This window comes from Colossoma macropomum, unplaced genomic scaffold (assembly GCF_904425465.1).
Source record: "Colossoma macropomum unplaced genomic scaffold, Colossoma_macropomum, whole genome shotgun sequence".
Taxonomy (NCBI): Eukaryota; Metazoa; Chordata; class Actinopteri; order Characiformes; family Serrasalmidae; genus Colossoma; species Colossoma macropomum.
Genome location: NW_023494864.1, coordinates 110,643 through 135,898, shown reverse-complemented (window position 1 = coordinate 135,898; position 25,256 = coordinate 110,643). Strand labels below are relative to the sequence as shown.

Here is a 25,256-nt window from a genome sequence, read left to right as displayed (position 1 = left end):
CAGTTTTACTAACAGTGACAGTAATTCTAGACGTCTCTGTACCTCTAACAGACTTAAAGTCTGGGGGGTAAAAGACCTGTTGAGTGTAAAAGCTTTAACACTAACCTAAACTAGACAATAACTATGACAGCTGTAGGCAATGTGTAAAAAGTAGTTTATTGTTTGTTTTTTAGAAATTGTATTATTTCAAATGTTCAAATCAAACGATACTTAATATACTAAATCTACCTCTTTAATAAATAGTTATAATAAATCATCAAAAATTCTTATTTGTCGAACATGTAAGTTACCACGTTCTTATTCTCTCTTTCAGACTCTACATCAACTGCAGCGGGTAATACTTCAACTTCCACCAATGCAACTTATACCAGTAAGTGAGCAGTCAAAGATCAGTTTTTAGTATCCAATATATTTCACTGTTCAGACACCCACATAAACACACACACACACACAAACACACACACACACTTACTGACACACAGCTGAAAGTCTGACAGTGTCTCCATCGACCTTGTGGTCTGAACAGAATCCAGACCAGTCTTATTAGAAGTCTTTAAAGTGGAGGCTCCTCAATGAAGAGTGAACTCCTGTAAGACTTTGGCTCATTGATGCTCTTCTTGTTCTGTGCTGGGTTGATTTCTGTGTAGACCATAAAACACAGTAGGAGACATTTGGTAACGACGCTGTCTGTCTGATCATCACACTGAACACTCTAATTATCACAATGTTCACTCTCTGATCATCACACTGAACACTCACTAATCATCACACTGAACAATCTCTAATCATCACATTGAACACTCTTTGATAATCACAGTGAACACTATCGAATCATCACCCTGAACACTCCAATCATCACACTGAACACTCTCTAATCACCACTCTGAACACTCCAAACATCACACTGAACACTCTCTAATCATCATAATGAACAAACTCTAATCATCATATTAAACAATCTAGTCATTACTCTGAACATTCCAATCATCACACTGAACACTCCAATTATCACACTGAGCAATCTCTAATCATCACATTGAACACTCACTGATAATCACACTGAATAATCTCTGATCATCCCACTGAACACTCCGATCATCCCACTGAACACTCCAATCATCACACTGAACACTCTCTGATAATCACACTGAACAATCTCTAATCATCACTCTGAACACACCAATCATCACACTGAACACTCTCTAATCATCACCCTGAACACTCCAATCATCAGACTGAACAATCTCTGATCATCACATTGAACACTCTCTAATCATCCCAGTGAGGCGTCCTAGTGTTTAATACTTTACAGTTTTACTAACAGTGACAGTAATTCTAGACGTCTCTGTACCTCTAACAGTCTTAAAGTCTGGGGGGTAAAAGACCTGTTGAGTGTAAAAGCTTTAACACTAACCTAAACTAGACAATAACTATGACAGCTGTAGGCAATGTGTAAAAAGTAGTTTATTGTTTGTTTTTTAGAAATTGTATTATTTCAAATGTTCAAATCAAACGATACTTAATATACTAAATCTACCTCTTTAATAAATAGTTATAATAAATCATCAAAAATTCTTATTTGTCGAACATGTAAGTTACCACGTTCTTATTCTCTCTTTCAGACTCTACATCAACTGCAGCGGGTAATACTTCAACTTCCACCAATGCAACTTATACCAGTAAGTGAGCAGTCAAAGATCAGTTTTTAGTATCCAATATATTTCACTGTTCAGACACACACATAAACACACACACACACAACACACACACACACACTTACTGACTCACAGCTGAAAGTCTGACAGTGTCTCCATCGACCTTGTGGTCTGAACAGAATCCAGACCAGTCTTATTAGAAGTCTTTAAAGTGGAGGCTCCTCAATGAAGAGTGAACTCCTGTAAGACTTTGTCTCATTGATGCTCTTCTTGTTCTGTGCTGGGTTGATTTCTGTGTAGACCATAAAACACAGTAGGAGACGTTTGGTAACGACGCTGTCTGTCTGATCATCACACTGAACACTCTAATTATCACAATGTTCACTCTCTGATCATCACACTGAACACTCACTGATCATCACACTGACCAATCTCTAATCTTCACACTGAAAAACTCTCTGACAATCACACTGAACACTATCGAGTCATCACACTGAACACTCCAATCATCACACTGAACACTCTCTAATCACCACTCTGAACACTCCAAACATCACACTGAACACTATCTAATTATCATAATAAACAAACTCTAATCATCATATTAAACAATGTAGTCATTACTCTGAACACTCCAATCATCACACTGAACACTCCAATTATCACACTGAACAATCTCTAATCATCACATTGAACACTCACTGATAATCACACTGAACAATCTGTGATCATCACACTGAACACTCCAATTATCACACTGAACAATCTCTAATCATCACATTGAACACTCACTGATAATCACACTGAATAATCTCTGATCATCCCATGAACACTCCGATCATCCCACTGAACACTCCAATCATCACACTGAACACTCTCTGATAATCACACTGAACAATCTCTAATCATCACTCTGAACACACCAATCATCACACTGAACACTCTCTAATCATCACCCTGAACACTCCAATCATCAGACTGAACAATCTCTGATCATCACATTGAACACTCTCTAATCATCCCAGTGAGGCGTCCTAGTGTTTAATACTTTACAGTTTTACTAACAGTGACAGTAATTCTAGACGTCTCTGTACCTCTAACAGTCTTAAAGTCTGGGGGGTAAAAGACCTGTTGAGTGTAAAAGCTTTAACACTAACCTAAACTAGACAATAACTATGACAGCTGTAGGCAATGTGTAAAAAGTAGTTTATTGTTTGTTTTTTAGAAATTGTATTATTTCAAATGTTCAAATCAAATGATACTTAATATACTAAATCTACCTCTTTAATAAATAGTTATAATAATTCATCAAATATTCTTATTTGTCGAACATTTTAGTTACCACGTTCTTATTCTCTCTTTCAGACTCTACATCAACTGCAGCGGGTAATACTTCAACTTCCACCAATGCAACTTATACCAGTAAGTGAGCAGTCAAAGATCAGTTTTTAGTATCCAATATATTTCACTGTTCAGACACACACATAAACACACACACACACACACACACACACACACACACACACACACTTACTGACTCACAGCTGAAAGTCTGACAGTGTCTCCATCGACCTTGTGGTCTGAACAGAATCCAGACCAGTCTTATTAGAAGTCTTTAAAGTGGAGGCTCCTCAATGAAGAGTGAACTCCTGTAAGACTTTGTCTCATTGATGCTCTTCTTGTTCTGTGCTGGGTTGATTTCTGTGTAGACCATAAAACACAGTAGGAGACGTTTGGTAACGACTCTGTCTGTCTGTTCATCACACTGAACACTCTAATTATCACACTGAACACTCTAATTATCACAAGGTTCACTCTCTGATCATCACACTGAACACTCTCTAATCATCACACTGAACAATCTCTAATCATCACACTGAAAACTCTCTGACAATCACACTGAACACTATCGAGTCATCACACTGAACACTCCAATCATCACACTGAACACTCTCTAATCACCACTCTGAACACTCCAAACATCACACTGAACACTATCTAATTATCATAATGAACAAACTCTAATCATCATATTAAACAATGTAGTCATTACTCTGAACACTCCAATCATCACACTGAACACTCCAATTATCACACTGAATAATCTCTAATCATCACACTGAACAATCTCTAATCATCACATTGAACACTCACTGATAATCACACTGAACAATCTGTGATCATCCCACTGAACACTCCGATCATCCCACTGAACACTCCAATCATCACACTGAACACTCCAATTATCACACTGAATAATCTCTAATCATCACACTGAACAATCTCTAATCATCACATTGAACACTCACTGATAATCACACTGAACAATCTGTGATCATCCCACTGAACACTCCGATCATCCCACTGAAACACTCCAATCATCACACTGAACACTCTCTGATAATCACACTGAACAATCTCTGATCATCCTACTGAACACTATCGAGTCATCACACTGAACACTCCAATCATCAGACTGAACACTCTCTAATCACCACTCTGAACACTCCAAATATCACACTGAACACTCTCTAATCATCATAATGAACAAACTCTAATCATCATATCAGCCACACTCAACACTCTCTAATCGTCACTCTGAACACACCAATCATCACACTGAACACTCTCTAATCATCACTCTGAACACACCAATCATCACACTGAACACTCTCTAATCATCACCCTGAACACTCCAATCATCAGACTGAACAATCTCTGATCATCACATTGAACACTCTCTAATCATCCCAGTGAGGTGTCCTAGTGTTTAATACTTTACAGTTTTACTAACAGTGACAGTAATTCTAGACGTCTCTGTACCTCTAACAGACTTAAAGTCTGGGGGGTAAAAGACCTGTTGAGTGTAAAAGCTTTAACACTAACCTAAACTAGACAATAACTATGACAGCTGTAGGCAATGTGTAAAAAGTAGTTTATTGTTTGTTTTTTAGAAATTGTATTATTTCAAATGTTCAAATCAAATGATACTTAATATACTAAATCTACCTCTTTAATAAATAGTTATAATAAATCATCAAAAATTCTTATTTGTCGAACATGTAAGTTACCACGTTCTTATTCTCTCTTTCAGACTCTACATCAACTGCAGCGGGTAATACTTCAACTTCCACCAATGCAACTTATACCAGTAAGTGAGCAGTCAAAGATCAGTTTTTAGTATCCAATATATTTCACTGTTCAGACACACACATAAACACACACACACACACACACTTACTGACTCACAGCTGAAAGTCTGACAGTGTCTCCATCGACCTTGTGGTCTGAACAGAATCCAGACCAGTCTTATTAGAAGTCTTTAAAGTGGAGGCTCCTCAATGAAGAGTGAACTCCTGTAAGACTTTGTCTCATTGATGCTCTTCTTGTTCTGTGCTGGGTTGATTTCTGTGTAGACCATAAAACACAGTAGGAGACGTTTGGTAACGACGCTGTCTGTCTGATCATCACACTGAACATTCACTAATTATCACACTGAACACTCTCTAATCACCACATTGAACACTCACTGATAATCACACTGAATAATCTCTGATCATCCCACTGAACACTCCGATCATCACACTGAACACTCTCTAATTATCACCCTGAACACACCAATCATCACACTGAACACTCTCTAATCATCACCCTGAACACTCCAATCATCAGACTGAACAATCTCTGATCGTCACATTGAACACTCTTTGATAATCACACTGAACACTATCTAATCATCACGCTGAACACTCCAATCATCAGACTGAACACTCTCTAATCACCACTCTGAACACTCCAAACATCACACTGAACACTCTCTAATTATCATAATGAACAAACTCTAATCATCATATTAAACGATCTAGTCATTACTCTGAACACTCCAATCATCACACTGAACACTCCAATTATCACACTGAATAATCTCTAATCGTCACACTGAACGATCTCTAATCATCACATTGAACACTCACTGATAATCACACTGAACAATCTGTGATCATCCCACTGAACACTCCAATCAGCACACTCAACACTCTCTAATCATCACTCTGAACACACCAATCATCACACTGAACACTCTCTAATCATCACCCTGAACACTCCAATCATCAGACTGAACAATCTCTGATCATCACATTGAACACTCTCTAATCATCCCAGTGAGGTGTCCTAGTGTTTAATACTTTACAGTTTTACTAACAGTGACAGTAATTCTAGACGTCTCTGTACCTCTAACAGACTTAAAGTCTGGGGGGTAAAAGACCTGTTGAGTGTAAAAGCTTTAACACTAACCTAAACTAGACAATAACTATGACAGCTGTAGGCAATGTGTAAAAAGTAGTTTATTGTTTGTTTTTTAGAAATTGTATTATTTCAAATGTTCAAATCAAATGATACTTAATGTACTAAATCTATGTCTTTAATAAATAGTTATAATAAATCATCAAATATTCTTATTTGTCGAACATGTAAGTTACCACGTTCTTATTCTCTCTTTCAGACTCTACATCAACTGCAGCGGGTAATACTTCAACTTCCACCAATGCAACTTATACCAGTAAGTGAGCAGTCAAAGATCAGTTTTTAGTATCCAATATATTTCACTGTTCAGACAACCACATAAACACACACACACACACACACACACACACTTACTGACTCACAGCTGAAAGTCTGACAGTGTCTCCATCGACCTTGTGGTCTGAACAGAATCCAGACCAGTCTTATTAGAAGTCTTTAAAGTGGAGGCTCCTCAATGAAGAGTGAACTCCTGTAAGACTTTGTCTCATTGATGCTCTTCTTGTTCTGTGCTGGGTTGATTTCTGTGTAGACCATAAAACACAGTAGGAGACGTTTGGTAACGACGCTGTCTGTCTGATCATCACACTGAACACTCTAATTATCACAATGTTCACTCTCTGATCATCACACTGAACACTCTAATTATCACACTGAACACTCTCTAATCACCACTCTGAACACTCCAAACATCACACTGAACACTCTCTAATCATCATAATGAACAAACTCTAATCATCATATTAAACAATCTAGTCATTACTCTGAACACTCCAATCATCACACTGAACACTCCAATTATCACACTGAATAATCTCTAATCATCACACTGAACAATCTCTAATCATCACATTGAACACTCACTGATAATCACACTGAATAATCTCTGATCATCACACTGAACAATCTCTAATCATCACAGTGAACAATCTCTAATCATCACACTGAACACTCTCTGATAATCAAACTGAACAATCTCTAATCATCACACTGAACAATCTCTAATCATCACACTGAACACTCTCTGATAATCAAACTGAACAATCTCTAATCATCACACTGAACAATCTCTAATCATCACACTGAACACTCTCTGATAATCAAACTGAACAATCTCTAATCATCACACTGAACAATCTCTAATCATCACACTGAACACTCCAATCATCACACTGAACACTCCAATTATCACAATGTTCACTCTCTGATCATCACACTGAACACTCTCTAATCATCACACTGAACACTCTTTGATAATCACACTGAACACTATCGAATCATCACACTGAACACTCCAATCATCACACTGAACACTCTCTAATCACCACTCTGAACACTCCAAACATCACACTGAACACTCTCTAATCATCATAATGAACAAACACTAATCATCATATTAAACACTCTAGTCATTACTCTGAACACTCCAATCATCACACTGAACACTCCAATTATCACACTGAATAATCTCTAATCATCACACTGAACAATCTCTAATCATCACATTGAACACTCACTGATAATCACACTGAATAATCTCTGATCATCACACTGAACAATCTCTAATCATCACACTGAACACTCTTTGATAATCACACTGAACAATCTCTAATTATCACACTGAACACTCTCTAATCATCACACTGAACACTCTTTGATAATCACACTGAACACTATCGAATCATCACACTGAACACTCCAATCATCACACTGAACACTCCAATTATCACAATGTTCACTCTCTGATCATCACACTGAACACTCTCTAATCATCACACTGAACAATCTCTAATCATCACACTGAACACTCTCTGATAATCACACTGAACAATCTCTAATCATCACACTGAACAATCTCTAATCATAACACTGAACACTCTTTGATAATCACACTGAACACTATCGAAACATCACACTGAACACTCCAATCATCACACTGAACACTCTCTAATCACCACTCTGAACACTCCAAACATCACACTGAACACTCTCTAATCATCATAATGAACAAACTCTAATCATCATATTAAACAATCTAGTCATTACTCTGAACACTCCAATCATCACACTGAACACTCCAATTATCACACTGAGCAATCTCTAATCATCACATTGAACACTCACTGATAATCACACTGAATAATCTCTGATCATCCCACTGAACACTCCGATCATCTCACTGAACACTCCAATCATCACACTGAACACTCTCTGATAATCACACTGAACAATCTCTAATCATCACTCTGAACACACCAATCATCACACTGAACACTCTCTAATCATCACCCTGAACACTCCAATCATCAGACTGAACAATCTCTGATCATCACATTGAACACTCTCTAATCATCCCAGTGAGGTGTCCTAGTGTTTAATACTTTACAGTTTTACTAACAGTGACAGTAATTCTAGACGTCTCTGTACCTCTAACAGACTTAAAGTCTGGGGGGTAAAAGACCTGTTGAGTGTAAAAGCTTTAACACTAACCTAAACTAGACAATAACTATGACAGCTGTAGGCAATGTGTAAAAAGTAGTTTATTGTTTGTTTTTTAGAAATTGTATTATTTCAAATGTTCAAATCAAACGATACTTAATATACTAAATCTACCTCTTTAATAAATAGTTATAATAAATCATCAAAAATTCTTATTTGTCGAACATGTAAGTTACCACGTTCTTATTCTCTCTTTCAGACTCTACATCAACTGCAGCGGGTAATACTTCAACTTCCACCAATGCAACTTATACCAGTAAGTGAGCAGTCAAAGATCAGTTTTTAGTATCCAATATATTTCACTGTTCAGACACCCACATAAACACACACACACACACAAACACACACACACACTTACTGACACACAGCTGAAAGTCTGACAGTGTCTCCATCGACCTTGTGGTCTGAACAGAATCCAGACCAGTCTTATTAGAAGTCTTTAAAGTGGAGGCTCCTCAATGAAGAGTGAACTCCTGTAAGACTTTGGCTCATTGATGCTCTTCTTGTTCTGTGCTGGGTTGATTTCTGTGTAGACCATAAAACACAGTAGGAGACATTTGGTAACGACGCTGTCTGTCTGATCATCACACTGAACACTCTAATTATCACAATGTTCACTCTCTGATCATCACACTGAACACTCACTAATCATCACACTGAACAATCTCTAATCATCACATTGAACACTCTTTGATAATCACAGTGAACACTATCGAATCATCACCCTGAACACTCCAATCATCACACTGAACACTCTCTAATCACCACTCTGAACACTCCAAACATCACACTGAACACTCTCTAATCATCATAATGAACAAACTCTAATCATCATATTAAACAATCTAGTCATTACTCTGAACATTCCAATCATCACACTGAACACTCCAATTATCACACTGAGCAATCTCTAATCATCACATTGAACACTCACTGATAATCACACTGAATAATCTCTGATCATCCCACTGAACACTCCGATCATCCCACTGAACACTCCAATCATCACACTGAACACTCTCTGATAATCACACTGAACAATCTCTAATCATCACACTGAAAACTCTCTGACAATCACACTGAACACTATCGAGTCATCACACTGAACACTCCAATCATCACACTGAACACTCTCTAATCACCACTCTGAACACTCCAAACATCACACTGAACACTATCTAATTATCATAATGAACAAACTCTAATCATCATATTAAACAATGTAGTCATTACTCTGAACACTCCAATCATCACACTGAACACTCCAATTATCACACTGAATAATCTCTAATCATCACACTGAACAATCTCTAATCATCACATTGAACACTCACTGATAATCACACTGAACAATCTGTGATCATCCCACTGAACACTCCGATCATCCCACTGAACACTCCAATCATCACACTGAACACTCCAATTATCACACTGAATAATCTCTAATCATCACACTGAACAATCTCTAATCATCACATTGAACACTCACTGATAATCACACTGAACAATCTGTGATCATCCCACTGAACACTCCGATCATCCCACTGAACACTCCAATCATCACACTGAACACTCTCTGATAATCACACTGAACAATCTCTGATCATCCTACTGAACACTATCGAGTCATCACACTGAACACTCCAATCATCAGACTGAACACTCTCTAATCACCACTCTGAACACTCCAAATATCACACTGAACACTCTCTAATCATCATAATGAACAAACTCTAATCATCATATTCAGCACACTCAACACTCTCTAATCGTCACTCTGAACACACCAATCATCACACTGAACACTCTCTAATCATCACTCTGAACACACCAATCATCACACTGAACACTCTCTAATCATCACCCTGAACACTCCAATCATCAGACTGAACAATCTCTGATCATCACATTGAACACTCTCTAATCATCCCAGTGAGGTGTCCTAATGTTTAATACTTTACAGTTTTACTAACAGTGACAGTAATTCTAGACGTCTCTGTACCTCTAACAGACTTAAAGTCTGGGGGGTAAAAGACCTGTTGAGTGTAAAAGCTTTAACACTAACCTAAACTAGACAATAACTATGACAGCTGTAGGCAATGTGTAAAAAGTAGTTTATTGTTTGTTTGTAGAAATTGTATTATTTCAAATGTTCAAATCAAATGATACTTAATATACTAAATCTACCTCTTTAATAAATAGTTATAATAAATCATCAAAAATTCTTATTTGTCGAACATTTTAGTTACCACCTTCTTATTCTCTCTTTCAGAATCTACATCAACTGCAGCGGGTAATACTTCAACTTCCACCAATGCAACTTATACCAGTAAGTGAGCAGTCAAAGATCAGTTTTTAGTATCCAATATATTTCACTGTTCAGACACACACATAAACACACACACACACACACACTTACTGACTCACAGCTGAAAGTCTGACAGTGTCTCCATCGACCTTGTGGTCTGAACAGAATCCAGACCAGTCTTATTAGAAGTCTTTAAAGTGGAGGCTCCTCAATGAAGAGTGAACTCCTGTAAGACTTTGTCTCATTGATGCTCTTCTTGTTCTGTGCTGGGTTGATTTCTGTGTAGACCATAAAACACAGTAGGAGACGTTTGGTAACGACGCTGTCTGTCTGATCATCACACTGAACATTCACTAATTATCACACTGAACACTCTCTAATCACCACATTGAACACTCACTGATAATCACACTGAATAATCTCTGATCATCCCACTGAACACTCCGATCATCACACTGAACACTCTCTAATTATCACCCTGAACACACCAATCATCACACTGAACACTCTCTAATCATCACCCTGAACACTCCAATCATCAGACTGAACAATCTCTGATCGTCACATTGAACACTCTTTGATAATCACACTGAACACTATCTAATCATCACGCTGAACACTCCAATCATCAGACTGAACACTCTCTAATCACCACTCTGAACACTCCAAACATCACACTGAACACTCTCTAATTATCATAATGAACAAACTCTAATCATCATATTAAACGATCTAGTCATTACTCTGAACACTCCAATCATCACACTGAACACTCCAATTATCACACTGAATAATCTCTAATCGTCACACTGAACGATCTCTAATCATCACATTGAACACTCACTGATAATCACACTGAACAATCTGTGATCATCCCACTGAACACTCCAATCAGCACACTCAACACTCTCTAATCATCACTCTGAACACACCAATCATCACACTGAACACTCTCTAATCATCACCCTGAACACTCCAATCATCAGACTGAACAATCTCTGATCATCACATTGAACACTCTCTAATCATCCCAGTGAGGTGTCCTAGTGTTTAATACTTTACAGTTTTACTAACAGTGACAGTAATTCTAGACGTCTCTGTACCTCTAACAGACTTAAAGTCTGGGGGGTAAAAGACCTGTTGAGTGTAAAAGCTTTAACACTAACCTAAACTAGACAATAACTATGACAGCTGTAGGCAATGTGTAAAAAGTAGTTTATTGTTTGTTTTTTAGAAATTGTATTATTTCAAATGTTCAAATCAAATGATACTTAATGTACTAAATCTATGTCTTTAATAAATAGTTATAATAAATCATCAAATATTCTTATTTGTCGAACATGTAAGTTACCACGTTCTTATTCTCTCTTTCAGACTCTACATCAACTGCAGCGGGTAATACTTCAACTTCCACCAATGCAACTTATACCAGTAAGTGAGCAGTCAAAGATCAGTTTTTAGTATCCAATATATTTCACTGTTCAGACAACCACATAAACACACACACACACACACACACACACACACTTACTGACTCACAGCTGAAAGTCTGACAGTGTCTCCATCGACCTTGTGGTCTGAACAGAATCCAGACCAGTCTTATTAGAAGTCTTTAAAGTGGAGGCTCCTCAATGAAGAGTGAACTCCTGTAAGACTTTGTCTCATTGATGCTCTTCTTGTTCTGTGCTGGGTTGATTTCTGTGTAGACCATAAAACACAGTAGGAGACGTTTGGTAACGACGCTGTCTGTCTGATCATCACACTGAACACTCTAATTATCACAATGTTCACTCTCTGATCATCACACTGAACACTCTAATTATCACACTGAACACTCTCTAATCACCACTCTGAACACTCCAAACATCACACTGAACACTCTCTAATCATCATAATGAACAAACTCTAATCATCATATTAAACAATCTAGTCATTACTCTGAACACTCCAATCATCACACTGAACACTCCAATTATCACACTGAATAATCTCTAATCATCACACTGAACAATCTCTAATCATCACATTGAACACTCACTGATAATCACACTGAATAATCTCTGATCATCACACTGAACAATCTCTAATCATCACAGTGAACAATCTCTAATCATCACACTGAACACTCTCTGATAATCAAACTGAACAATCTCTAATCATCACACTGAACAATCTCTAATCATCACACTGAACACTCTCTGATAATCAAACTGAACAATCTCTAATCATCACACTGAACAATCTCTAATCATCACACTGAACACTCTCTGATAATCAAACTGAACAATCTCTAATCATCACACTGAACAATCTCTAATCATCACACTGAACACTCCAATCATCACACTGAACACTCCAATTATCACAATGTTCACTCTCTGATCATCACACTGAACACTCTCTAATCATCACACTGAACACTCTTTGATAATCACACTGAACACTATCGAATCATCACACTGAACACTCCAATCATCACACTGAACACTCTCTAATCACCACTCTGAACACTCCAAACATCACACTGAACACTCTCTAATCATCATAATGAACAAACACTAATCATCATATTAAACACTCTAGTCATTACTCTGAACACTCCAATCATCACACTGAACACTCCAATTATCACACTGAATAATCTCTAATCATCACACTGAACAATCTCTAATCATCACATTGAACACTCACTGATAATCACACTGAATAATCTCTGATCATCACACTGAACAATCTCTAATCATCACACTGAACACTCTTTGATAATCACACTGAACAATCTCTAATTATCACACTGAACACTCTCTAATCATCACACTGAACACTCTTTGATAATCACACTGAACACTATCGAATCATCACACTGAACACTCCAATCATCACACTGAACACTCCAATTATCACAATGTTCACTCTCTGATCATCACACTGAACACTCTCTAATCATCACACTGAACAATCTCTAATCATCACACTGAACACTCTCTGATAATCACACTGAACAATCTCTAATCATCACACTGAACAATCTCTAATCATAACACTGAACACTCTTTGATAATCACACTGAACACTATCGAAACATCACACTGAACACTCCAATCATCACACTGAACACTCTCTAATCACCACTCTGAACACTCCAAACATCACACTGAACACTCTCTAATCATCATAATGAACAAACTCTAATCATCATATTAAACAATCTAGTCATTACTCTGAACACTCCAATCATCACACTGAACACTCCAATTATCACACTGAGCAATCTCTAATCATCACATTGAACACTCACTGATAATCACACTGAATAATCTCTGATCATCCCACTGAACACTCCGATCATCTCACTGAACACTCCAATCATCACACTGAACACTCTCTGATAATCACACTGAACAATCTCTAATCATCACTCTGAACACACCAATCATCACACTGAACACTCTCTAATCATCACCCTGAACACTCCAATCATCAGACTGAACAATCTCTGATCATCACATTGAACACTCTCTAATCATCCCAGTGAGGTGTCCTAGTGTTTAATACTTTACAGTTTTACTAACAGTGACAGTAATTCTAGACGTCTCTGTACCTCTAACAGACTTAAAGTCTGGGGGGTAAAAGACCTGTTGAGTGTAAAAGCTTTAACACTAACCTAAACTAGACAATAACTATGACAGCTGTAGGCAATGTGTAAAAAGTAGTTTATTGTTTGTTTTTTAGAAATTGTATTATTTCAAATGTTCAAATCAAACGATACTTAATATACTAAATCTACCTCTTTAATAAATAGTTATAATAAATCATCAAAAATTCTTATTTGTCGAACATGTAAGTTACCACGTTCTTATTCTCTCTTTCAGACTCTACATCAACTGCAGCGGGTAATACTTCAACTTCCACCAATGCAACTTATACCAGTAAGTGAGCAGTCAAAGATCAGTTTTTAGTATCCAATATATTTCACTGTTCAGACACCCACATAAACACACACACACACACAAACACACACACACACTTACTGACACACAGCTGAAAGTCTGACAGTGTCTCCATCGACCTTGTGGTCTGAACAGAATCCAGACCAGTCTTATTAGAAGTCTTTAAAGTGGAGGCTCCTCAATGAAGAGTGAACTCCTGTAAGACTTTGGCTCATTGATGCTCTTCTTGTTCTGTGCTGGGTTGATTTCTGTGTAGACCATAAAACACAGTAGGAGACATTTGGTAACGACGCTGTCTGTCTGATCATCACACTGAACACTCTAATTATCACAATGTTCACTCTCTGATCATCACACTGAACACTCACTAATCATCACACTGAACAATCTCTAATCATCACATTGAACACTCTTTGATAATCACAGTGAACACTATCGAATCATCACCCTGAACACTCCAATCATCACACTGAACACTCTCTAATCACCACTCTGAACACTCCAAACATCACACTGAACACTCTCTAATCATCATAATGAACAAACTCTAATCATCATATTAAACAATCTAGTCATTACTCTGAACATTCCAATCATCACACTGAACACTCCAATTATCACACTGAGCAATCTCTAATCATCACATTGAACACTCACTGATAATCACACTGAATAATCTCTGATCATCCCACTGAACACTCCGATCATCCCACTGAACACTCCAATCATCACACTGAACACTCTCTGATAATCACACTGAACAATCTGTGATCATCCCACTGAACACTCCAATCAGCACACTCAACACTCTCTAATCATCACTCTGAACACACCAATCATCACACTGAACACTCTCTAATCATCACCCTGAACACTCCAATCATCAGACTGAACAATCTCTGATCATCACATTGAACACTCTCTAATCATCCCAGTGAGGCGTCCTAGTGTTTAATACTTTACAGTTTTACTAACAGTGACAGTAATTCTAGACGTCTCTGTACCTCTAACAGACTTAAAGTCTGGGGGGTAAAAGACCTGTTGAGTGTAAAAGCTTTAACACTAACCTAAACTAGACAATAACTATGACAGCTGTAGGCAATGTGTAAAAAGTAGTTTATTGTTTGTTTTTTAGAAATTGTATTATTTCAAATGTTCAAATCAAACGATACTTAATATACTAAATCTACCTCTTTAATAAATAGTTATAATAAATCATCAAAAATTCTTATTTGTCGAACATGTAAGTTACCACGTTCTTATTCTCTCTTTCAGACTCTACATCAACTGCAGCGGGTAATACTTCAACTTCCACCAATGCAACTTATACCAGTAAGTGAGCAGTCAAAGATCAGTTTTTAGTATCCAATATATTTCACTGTTCAGACACCCACATAAACACACACACACACACACACACACACACACTTACTGACTCACAGCTGAAAGTCTGACAGTGTCTCCATCGACCTTGTGGTCTGAACAGAATCCAGACCAGTCTTATTAGAAGTCTTTAAAGTGGAGGCTCCTCAATGAAGAGTGAACTCCTGTAAGACTTTGTCTCATTGATGCTCTTCTTGTTCTGTGCTGGGTTGATTTCTGTGTAGACCATAAAAACACAGTAGGAGAAGTTTGGTAACGACGCTGTCTGTCTGATCATCACACTGAACACTCTAATTATCACAATGTTCACTCTCTGATCATCACACTGAACACTCACTGATCATCACACTGACCAATCTCTAATCTTCACACTGAAAACTCTCTGACAATCACACTGAACACTATCGAGTCATCACACTGAACACTCCAATCATCACACTGAACACTCTCTAATCACCACTCTGAACACTCCAAACATCACACTGAACACTATCTAATTATCATAATAAACAAACTCTAATCATCATATTAAACAATGTAGTCATTACTCTGAACACTCCAATCATCACACTGAACACTCCAATTATCACACTGAACAATCTCTAATCATCACATTGAACACTCACTGATAATCACACTGAACAATCTGTGATCATCACACTGAACACTCCAATTATCACACTGAACAATCTCTAATCATCACATTGAACACTCACTGATAATCACACTGAATAATCTCTGATCATCCCACTGAACACTCCGATCATCTCACTGAACACTCCAATCATCACACTGAACACTCTCTGATAATCACACTGAACAATCTCTAATCATCACTCTGAACACACCAATCATCACACTGAACACTCTCTAATCATCACCCTGAACACTCCAATCATCAGACTGAACAATCTCTGATCATCACATTGAACACTCTCTAATCATCCCAGTGAGGTGTCCTAGTGTTTAATACTTTACAGTTTTACTAACAGTGACAGTAATTCTAGACGTCTCTGTACCTCTAACAGTCTTAAAGTCTGGGGGGTAAAAGACCTGTTGAGTGTAAAAGCTTTAACACTAACCTAAACTAGACAATAACTATGACAGCTGTAGGCAATGTGTAAAAAGTAGTTTATTGTTTGTTTTTTAGAAATTGTATTATTTCAAATGTTCAAATCAAATGATACTTAATATACTAAATCTACCTCTTTAATAAATAGTTATAATAATTCATCAAATATTCTTATTTGTCGAACATTTTAGTTACCACGTTCTTATTCTCTCTTTCAGACTCTACATCAACTGCAGCGGGTAATACTTCAACTTCCACCAATGCAACTTATACCAGTAAGTGAGCAGTCAAAGATCAGTTTTTAGTATCCAATATATTTCACTGTTCAGACACACACATAAACACACACACACACACACACACACACACACACACACACACTTACTGACTCACAGCTGAAAGTCTGACAGTGTCTCCATCGACCTTGTGGTCTGAACAGAATCCAGACCAGTCTTATTAGAAGTCTTTAAAGTGGAGGCTCCTCAATGAAGAGTGAACTCCTGTAAGACTTTGTCTCATTGATGCTCTTCTTGTTCTGTGCTGGGTTGATTTCTGTGTAGACCATAAAACACAGTAGGAGACGTTTGGTAACGACTCTGTCTGTCTGTTCATCACACTGAACACTCTAATTATCACACTGAACACTCTAATTATCACAAGGTTCACTCTCTGATCATCACACTGAACACTCTCTAATCATCACACTGAACAATCTCTAATCATCACACTGAAAACTCTCTGACAATCACACTGAACACTATCGAGTCATCACACTGAACACTCCAATCATCACACTGAACACTCTCTAATCACCACTCTGAACACTCCAAACATCACACTGAACACTATCTAATTATCATAATGAACAAACTCTAATCATCATATTAAACAATGTAGTCATTACTCTGAACACTCCAATCATCACACTGAACACTCCAATTATCACACTGAATAATCTCTAATCATCACACTGAACAATCTCTAATCATCACATTGAACACTCACTGATAATCACACTGAACAATCTGTGATCATCCCACTGAACACTCCGATCATCCCACTGAACACTCCAATCATCACACTGAACACTCCAATTATCACACTGAATAATCTCTAATCATCACACTGAACAATCTCTAATCATCACATTGAACACTCACTGATAATCACACTGAACAATCTGTGATCATCCCACTGAACACTCCGATCATCCCACTGAACACTCCAATCATCACACTGAACACTCTCTGATAATCACACTGAACAATCTCTGATCATCCTACTGAACACTATCGAGTCATCACACTGAACACTCCAATCATCAGACTGAACACTCTCTAATCACCACTCTGAACACTCCAAATATCACACTGAACACTCTCTAATCATCATAATGAACAAACTCTAATCATCATATTCAGCACACTCAACACTCTCTAATCGTCACTCTGAACACACCAATCATCACACTGAACACTCTCTAATCATCACTCTGAACACACCAATCATCACACTGAACACTCTCTAATCATCACCCTGAACACTCCAATCATCAGACTGAACAATCTCTGATCATCACATTGAACACTCTCTAATCATCCCAGTGAGGTGTCCTAATGTTTAATACTTTACAGTTTTACTAACAGTGACAGTAATTCTAGACGTCTCTGTACCTCTAACAGACTTAAAGTCTGGGGGGTAAAAGACCTGTTGAGTGTAAAAGCTTTAACACTAACCTAAACTAGACAATAACTATGACAGCTGTAGGCAATGTGTAAAAAGTAGTTTATTGTTTGTTTTTTAGAAATTGTATTATTTCAAATGTTCAACTCAAATGATACTCAATATACTAAATCTACCTCTTTAATAAATAGTTATAATAAATCATCAAAAATTCTTATTTGTCGAACATGTAAGTTACCACCTTCTTATTCTCTCTTTCAGAATCTACATCAACTGCAGCGGGTAATACTTCAACTTCCACCAATGCAACTTATACCAGTAAGTGAGCAGTCAAAGATCAGTTTTTAGTATCCAATATATTTCACTGTTCAGACACCCACATAAACACACACACACACACACACACACACACTTACTGACTCACAGCTGAAAGTCTGACAGTGTCTCCATCGACCTTGTGGTCTGAACAGAATCCAGACCAGTCTTATTAGAAGTCTTTAAAGTGGAGGCTCCTCAATGAAGAGTGAACTCCTGTAAGACTTTGTCTCATTGATGCTCTTCTTGTTCTGTGCTGGGTTGATTTCTGTGTAGACCATAAAAACACAGTAGGACACGTTTGGTAACGACGCTGTCTGTCTGATCATCACACTGAACACTCTAATTATCACAATGTTCACTCTCTGATCATCACACTGAACACTCTCTAATCATCACACTGAACAATCTCTAATCATCACACTGAACACTCTCTGATCATCACACTGAACACTCTCTAATCATCACACTGAACGATCTCTAATCATCACACTGAACACTCTCTGATAATCACACTGAACAATCTCTAATCATCACACTGAACAATCTCTAATCATCACACTGAACACTCTTTGATAATCACACTGAACACTATCGAATCATCACACTGAACACTCCAATCATCACACTGAACACTCTCTAATCACCACTCTGAACACTCCAAACTTCACACTGAACACTCTCTAATCACCACTCTGAACACTCCAAACATCACACTGAACACTCTCTAATCATCATAATGAACAAACTCTAATCATCATATTAAACAATCTAGTCATTACTCTGAACACTCCAATCATCACACTGAACACTCCAATTATCACACTGAGCAATCTCTAATCATCACATTGAACACTCACTGATAATCACACTGAATAATCTCTGATCATCCCACTGAACACTCCGATCATCCCAATGAACAATCCAATCATCACACTGAACACTCTCTAATCATCACTCTGAACACACCAATCATCACACTGAACACTCTCTAATCATCACCCTGAACACTCCAATCATCAGACTGAACAATCTCTGATCATCACATGAACACTCTCTAATCATCCCAGTGAGGTGTCCTAGTGTTTAATACTTTACAGTTTTACTAACAGTGACAGTAATTCTAGACGTCTCTGTACCTCTAACAGACTTAAAGTCTGGGGGGGTAAAAGACCTGTTGAGTGTAAAAGCTTTAACACTAACCTAAACTAGACAATAACTATGACAGCTGTAGGCAATGTGTAAAAAGTAGTTTATGTTTGTTTTTTAGAAATTGTATTATTTCAAATGTTCAAATCAAACGATACTTAATATACTAAATCTACCTCTTAATAAATAGTTATAATAAATCATCAAAATTCTTATTTGTCGAACATGTAAGTTACCACGTTCTTATTCTCTCTTTCAGACTCTACATCAACTGCAGCGGGTAATACTTCAACTTCCACCAATGCAACTTATACCAGTAAGTGAGCAGTCAAAGATCAGTTTTTAGTATCCATATATTTCACTGTTCAGACACCCACATAAACACACACACACACACAAACACACACACACACTTACTGACACACAGCTGAAAGTCTGACAGTGTCTCCATCGACCTTGTGGTCTGAACAGAATCCAGACCAGTCTTATTAGAAGTCTTTAAAGTGGAGGCTCCTCAATGAAGAGTGAACTCCTGTAAGACTTTGGCTCATTGATGCTCTTCTTGTTCTGTGCTGGGTTGATTTCTGTGTAGACCATAAAACACAGTAGGAGACATTTGGTAACGACGCTGTCTGTCTGATCATCACACTGAACACTCTAATTATCACAATGTTCACTCTCTGATCATCACACTGAACACTCACTAATCATCACACTGAACAATCTCTAATCATCACATTGAACACTCTTTGATAATCACAGTGAACACTATCGAATCATCACCCTGAACACTCCAATCATCACACTGAACACTCTCTAATCACCACTCTGAACACTCCAAACATCACACTGAACACTCTCTAATCATCATAATGAACAAACTCTAATCATCATATTAAACAATCTAGTCATTACTCTGAACATTCCAATCATCACACTGAACACTCCAATTATCACACTGAGCAATCTCTAATCATCACATTGAACACTCACTGATAATCACACTGAATAATCTCTGATCATCCCACTGAACACTCCGATCATCCCACTGAACACTCCAATCATCACACTGAACACTCTCTGATAATCACACTGAACAATCTGTGATCATCCCACTGAACACTCCATCAGCACACTCAACACTCTCTAATCATCACTCTGAACACACCAATCATCACACTGAACACTCTCTAATCATCACCCTGAACACTCCAATCATCAGACTGAACAATCTCTGATCATCACATTGAACACTCTCTAATCATCCCAGTGAGGTGTCCTAGTGTTTAATACTTTACAGTTTTACTAACAGTGACAGTAATTCTAGACGTCTCTGTACCTCTAACAGTCTTAAAGTCTGGGGGGTAAAAGACCTGTTGAGTGTAAAAGCTTTAACACTAACCTAAACTAGACAATAACTATGACAGCTGTAGGCAATGTGTAAAAAGTAGTTTATTGTTTGTTTTTTAGAAATTGTATTATTTCAAATGTTCAAATCAAATGATACTTAATATACTAAATCTACCTCTTTAATAAATAGTTATAATAATTCATCAAATATTCTTATTTGTCGAACATTTTAGTTACCACCTTCTTATTCTCTCTTTCAGAATCTACATCAACTGCAGCGGGTAATACTTCAACTTCCACCAATGCAACTTATACCAGTAAGTGAGCAGTCAAAGATCAGTTTTTAGTATCCAATATATTTCACTGTTCAGACACACACATAACACACACACACACACACACACACACACACACACACACTTACTGACTCACAGCTGAAAGTCTGACAGTGTCTCCATCGACCTTGTGGTCTGAACAGAATCCAGACCAGTCTTATTAGAAGTCTTTAAAGTGGAGGCTCCTCAATGAAGAGTGAACTCCTGTAAGACTTTGTCTCATTGATGCTCTTCTTGTTCTGTGCTGGGTTGATTTCTGTGTAGACCATAAAACACAGTAGGAGACGTTTGGTAACGACGCTGTCTGTCTGATCCTCACACTGAACACTCTAATTATCACACTGAACACTCTAATTATCACAAGGTTCACTCTCTGATCATCACACTGAACACTCTCTAATCATCACACTGAACAATCTCTAATCATCACACTGAACAACTCTCTGACAATCACACTGAACACTATCGAGTCATCACACTGAACACTCCAATCATCACACTGAACACTCTCTAATCACCACTCTGAACACTCCAAACATCACACTGAACACTATCTAATTATCATAATGAACAAACTCTAATCATCATATTAAACAATGTAGTCATTACTCTGAACACTCCAATGATCACACTGAACACTCCAATTATCACACTGAATAATCTCTAATCATCACACTGAACAATCTCTAATCATCACATTGAACACTCACTGATAATCACACTGAACAATCTGTGATCATCCCACTGAACACTCGATCATCCCACTGAACACTCCAATCATCACACTGAACACTCCAATTATCACACTGAATAATCTCTAATCATCACACTGAACAATCTCTAATCATCACATTGAACACTCACTGATAATCACACTGAACACATCTGTGATCATCACACACTGAACACTCCGATCATCCCACTGAACACTCCAATCATCACACTGAACACTCTCTGATAATCACACTGAACAATCTCTGATCATCCTACTGAACACTATCGAGTCATCACACTGAACACTCCAATCATCAGACTGAACAATCTCTAATCACCACTCTGAACACTCCAAATATCACACTGAACACTCTCTAATCATCATAATGAACAAACTCTAATCATCATATTCAGCACACTCAACACTCTCTAATCGTCACTCTGAACACACCAATCATCACACTGAACACTCTCTAATCATCACCCTGAACACTCCAATCATCAGACTGAACAATCTCTGATCATCACATTGAACACTCTCTAATCATCCCAGTGAGGTGTCCTAGTGTTTAATACTTTACAGTTTTACTAACAGTGACAGTAATTCTAGACGTCTCTGTACCTCTAACAGTCTTAAAGTCTGGGGGGTAAAAGACCTGTTGAGTGTAAAAGCTTTAACACTAACCTAAACTAGACAATAACTATGACAGCTGTAGGCAATGTGTAAAAAGTAGTTTATTGTTTGTTTTTTAGAAATTGTATTATTTCAAATGTTCAAATCAAATGATACTTAATATACTAAATCTACCTCTTTAATAAATAGTTATAATAAATCATCAAAAATTCTTATTTGTCGAACATGTAAGTTACCACGTTCTTATTCTCTCTTTAAGAATCTACATCAACTGCAGCGGGTAATACTTCAACTTCCACCAATGCAACTTATACCAGTAAGTGAGCAGTCAAAGATCAGTTTTTAGTATCCAATATATTTCACTGTTCAGACACCCACATAAACACCACACACACACACACACACACACACTTACTGACTCACAGCTGAAAGTCTGACAGTGTCTCCATCGACCTTGTGGTCTGAACAGAATCCAGACCAGTCTTATTAGAAGTCTTTAAAGTGGAGGCTCCTCAATGAAGAGTGAACTCCTGTAAGACTTTGTCTCATTGATGCTCTTCTTGTTCTGTGCTGGGTTGATTTCTGTGTAGACCATAAAACACAGTAGGAGACATTTGGTAACGACGCTGTCTGTCTGATCATCACAATGAACACTCTAATTATCACAATGTTCACTCTCTGATCATCACACTGAACACTCACTAATCATCACACTGAACAATCTCTAATCATCACATTGAACACTCTTTGATAATCACAGTGAACACTATCGAATCATCACACTCTGAACACTCCAAATATCACACTGAATAATCTCTAATCATCACATTGAACACTCACTGATAATCACACTGAATAATCTCTGATCATCCCACTGAACACTCCGATCATCCCACTGAACAATCCAATCATCACACTGAACACTCTCTGATAATCACACTGAACAATCTGTGATCATCCCACTGAACACTCCAATCAGCACACTCAACACTCTCTAATCATCACTCTGAACACACCAATCATCACACTGAACACTCTCTAATCATCACCCTGAACACTCCAATCATCAACTGAACAATCTCGATCATCACATTGAACACTCTCTAATCATCCCAGTGAGGTGTCCTAGTGTTTAATACTTTACAGTTTTACTAACAGTGACAGTAATTCTAGACGTCTCTGTACCTCTAACAGACTTAAAGTCTGGGGGGTAAAAGACCTGTTGAGTGTAAAAGCTTTAACACTAACCTAAACTAGACAATAACTATGACAGCTGTAGGCAATGTGTAAAAAGTAGTTTATTGTTTGTTTTTTAGAAATTGTATTATTTCAAATGTTCAAATCAAATGATACTTAATATACTAAATCTACCTCTTTAATAAATAGTTATAATAAATCATCAAATATTCTTATTTGTCGAACATGTAAGTTACCACGTTCTTATTCTCTCTTTCAGACTCTACATCAACTGCAGCGGGTAATACTTCAACTTCCACCAATGCAACTTATACCAGTAAGTGAGCAGTCAAAGATCAGTTTTTAGTATCCAATATATTTCACTGTTCAGACACCCACATAAACACACACACACACACACACCACACACTTACTGACTCACAGCTGAAAGTCTGACAGTGTCTCCATCGACCTTGTGGTCTGAACAGAATCCAGACCAGTCTTATTAGAAGTCTTTAAAGTGGAGGCTCCTCAATGAAGAGTGAACTCCTGTAAGACTTTGTCTCATTGATGCTCTTCTTGTTCTGTGCTGGGTTGATTTCTGTGTAGACCATAAAACACAGTAGGAGACGTTTGGTAACGACTCTGTCTGTCTGATCATCACACTGAACACTCTAATTATCACACTGAACACTCTAATTATCACAATGTTCACTCTCTGATCATCACAC

At 37.5% G+C, this 25,256-nt stretch overlaps 1 protein-coding gene across 1 annotated transcript in view; it reads left to right on the top strand.

Annotated features, from left to right (window-relative positions):
• Positions 1 to 313: 313 nt before the first annotated feature.
• Positions 314 to 25,256, top strand: part of LOC118800341 (putative GPI-anchored protein pfl2) — a gene marked incomplete at its 5' end in the record, with an annotated part of 56,890 nt that continues 31,947 nt past the window's right edge. The window contains 16 exons of the mRNA XM_036560541.1: positions 314 to 370; positions 1,623 to 1,679; positions 3,021 to 3,077; positions 4,750 to 4,806; positions 6,160 to 6,216; positions 8,656 to 8,712; positions 10,729 to 10,785; positions 12,139 to 12,195; positions 14,637 to 14,693; positions 15,990 to 16,046; positions 17,388 to 17,444; positions 19,114 to 19,170; positions 20,576 to 20,632; positions 21,927 to 21,983; positions 23,609 to 23,665; positions 24,806 to 24,862. Of these exons, the coding sequence (XP_036416434.1) occupies positions 314 to 370; positions 1,623 to 1,679; positions 3,021 to 3,077; positions 4,750 to 4,806; positions 6,160 to 6,216; positions 8,656 to 8,712; positions 10,729 to 10,785; positions 12,139 to 12,195; positions 14,637 to 14,693; positions 15,990 to 16,046; positions 17,388 to 17,444; positions 19,114 to 19,170; positions 20,576 to 20,632; positions 21,927 to 21,983; positions 23,609 to 23,665; positions 24,806 to 24,862 (912 nt within the window). The remainder of the gene's footprint in view (positions 371 to 1,622; positions 1,680 to 3,020; positions 3,078 to 4,749; positions 4,807 to 6,159; positions 6,217 to 8,655; positions 8,713 to 10,728; positions 10,786 to 12,138; positions 12,196 to 14,636; positions 14,694 to 15,989; positions 16,047 to 17,387; positions 17,445 to 19,113; positions 19,171 to 20,575; positions 20,633 to 21,926; positions 21,984 to 23,608; positions 23,666 to 24,805; positions 24,863 to 25,256) is intronic.